This window comes from Cannabis sativa, chromosome 2, assembly GCF_029168945.1.
Source record: "Cannabis sativa cultivar Pink pepper isolate KNU-18-1 chromosome 2, ASM2916894v1, whole genome shotgun sequence".
In the NCBI taxonomy this organism is placed as follows: Eukaryota; Viridiplantae; Streptophyta; class Magnoliopsida; order Rosales; family Cannabaceae; genus Cannabis; species Cannabis sativa.
The window spans coordinates 86,995,210-86,997,905 of NC_083602.1; the positions used below are offsets into that span (position 1 = coordinate 86,995,210).

At 44.8% G+C, this 2,696-nt stretch overlaps 1 protein-coding gene across 1 annotated transcript; it reads left to right on the top strand.

Annotated features, from left to right (window-relative positions):
* The first annotated feature begins 708 nt into the window (after positions 1–708).
* Positions 709–1,128, top strand: LOC133034561 (uncharacterized). Its single transcript, XM_061109667.1, has one exon. The coding sequence runs from the start codon at positions 709–711 to the stop codon at positions 1,126–1,128; it is 420 nt and encodes a 139-aa protein (XP_060965650.1).
* Positions 1,129–2,696: the final 1,568 nt, after the last annotated feature.

The following is a 2,696-nucleotide window of genomic DNA, read 5'->3' on the forward strand; positions in this document are numbered from 1 at the left end:
ATACCTTTGGGATCCCAACTTTTGTAACTTTTAAATTATAAGGTTTAAATTATTACAAGTTATTTTCATTCTGTTTATCAATAAAGTTTAATTTCGGCACTTATTTTACTAGTAATCCCAATTAGCGGATTAGGGTTTCATAAGTTTATTGGGTAGCGTGCCCAATTATTTAGGGCGTTACAAGCCCGGTCGCCCAGGAGAATTATACTTGTCGTTCAAATGGTTGGGAGGCGGATGAGCTCCGCTCCACCCTGACCTGCGCCCATCAGTTGGAGAAAATTGTGATTGTAGCTAGCATCAAGCCGTCCACGTCTGGGTTCTTTCATCGTTTGCCTCGGGACGAAGAGACGCCCAATCACAATTATGGGGGTTTCGGAGTTTGGAGCTAGACCCATCTCATGTCCGGAGCCATGCTTCCTCTTCAAGATTATTTTATAAATTTCCTTGTTTTTGTCAGCCTTCCGCCTTACCAACTCATTCCTCAAGCTTACCGCCTGCTCTCAGGCTTGTTTATTTTTTATGTAGCCCGTGGCTGGGCTTCACCTAGCCCGGTTGAGATTTTATACTTTTATGAACTTGTGTCCATCCCCAAGAAGGGGGATAAGTTTATGGCACCTGATCCCTCGTACTTACTCCTTTTTCTTGTATTGCCAAATTACTGCAGAGACCGGTCACTTCTCGAAGACTTTAATTGATCATGGGTACATCATGTCCGAATTTGGGGTCATGGATGAGGCCATGAAGAGTCTGAGAGACTTGGCGGCTGAGAGGAAGGCTTTTCAGGAGGAGGCCCAGGAGAAGGAGGCTCAGGCGGAGCGGAGGCATCAGGAAGCACTGAAGTCCAAGTCTGAGGAGTTAAGAGCTAAGGATGATGCCCTGAAGGCCTTGGACGAGGCCGTGACTAAGGCCAGGCATGAGCTTAGGGAGGCCAAGGAGGCAGTTGAAGATCTGATTGCCAAGCTGAAGTCCATGGAGGAGTTGAACCAGGCTGACTTGAAGATGACAGCCAACCTAACCGTTGAGGTGAAGGAGCTTCGTGATTCCGAGGATCAGACTCAAAAGAAAGCGAAAAGAGACGAGCTCCTGGCTCCCGTTATGCATCGACCTTTGCACCAAACGCTTCGATGATTGCGTCTTTATGGCCTGGCAGACTAACGGGCAAAACCTTAAGCTCGACTTCTATCCAAAGCCTGAGCAGGTTCTCGTCCGCTTCTGGGAGAAGAAGAAGAGACTTGACGCCTTGCTGGAGGAGCGTAGGGGTCCTCGCCTTCCACCCCGAGTTGATTAAGCCAGTCGTTTATCACCATTGCCATTATCATTATCTTCTCTTTTTTTTTTCTTTTACATATTTAACCCTTCTTCCCTCTTTAAGACAATTTACTTATGTTTTTATATATTTTTCTTAAGGGGAGACACTTAAGGCCCGTCCCCATGCCCTTATCTTTTTTAGAGCTTTTCTTTGGGATTTGAACACTTTACATTCATGCTTGAATACTTTTGGTTTGTTTTACATTTGTCCGTTTGGTATGCCTTACTACCCCCTGAGTGACATGAAAATTGTTTTTAGGTCACTTAGTTTTACAAACTTTAACTTAGAGGTTGCATATATTTGTCTGGTACAAATTTACTTTACAGAGCATAAACTTTTATTTTTTCGACTATTGGTGATACTTTCGGAGGTGATCAGCATTCCAGGCCCTAGGCACCATGGTTCCGTCCATTCTTTTTACCTTTGGGATCCCAACTTTTGTAACTTTTAAATTATAAGGTTTAAATTATTACAAGTTATTTTCATTCTGTTTATCAATAAAGTTTAATTTCGGCACTTATTTTACTAGTAATCCCAATTAGCGGATTAGGGTTTCATAAGTTTATTGGGTAGCGTGCCCAATTATTTAGGGCGTTACAAGCCCGGTCGCCCAGGAGAATTATACTTGTCGTTCAAATGGTTGGGAGGCGGATGAGCTCCGCTCCACCCTGACCTGCGCCCATCAGTTGGAGAAAATTGTGATTGTAGCTAGCATCAAGCCGTCCACGTCTGGGTTCTTTCATCGTTTGCCTCGGGACGAAGAGACGCCCAATCACAATTATGGGGGTTTCGGAGTTTGGAGCTAGACCCATCTCATGTCCGGAGCCATGCTTCCTCTTCAAGATTATTTTATAAATTTCCTTGTTTTTGTCAGCCTTCCGCCTTACCAACTCATTCCTCAAGCTTACCGCCTGCTCTCAGGCTTGTTTATTTTTTATGTAGCCCGTGGCTGGGCTTCACCTAGCCCGGTTGAGATTTTATACTTTTATGAACTTGTGTCCATCCCCAAGAAGGGGGATAAGTTTAAGAACGATTTTTTCACACTCCGGGCCCATCCTACTAATGAGGGCCCAGTCCCTTATAATTTTCAGAAGAATGTTAAGGAGTACCGACACCGTTTCTTCTTCTCTTCCAGCTTTCAGGCCATGGATCGCCCCGAAGTTCTCATGGAGTGGATCAGGATCCCTCCACTGCATTGCACTGCTCCTACCTATCTTTTCCTCCAACACGCTAAGGTCTTTTCCACTTACGACGAAAATAGCCTTAACGTGGGAGACTTGGTCACAATGGAGAACTACCGGAAGTCCAAGCTTATCTTAGGGAACCATTCCGTGGATAACTTCAACCTCTCTAAGGTCCTCTGCCCAAACATTCGTACCCGAGACTC

Coding starts and splice junctions, on each gene's coding strand:
- LOC133034561 (XM_061109667.1), top strand. CDS start 709: ATGTCCGAATTTGGGGTCATGGATGAGGCCATGAAGAGTCTGAGAGAC.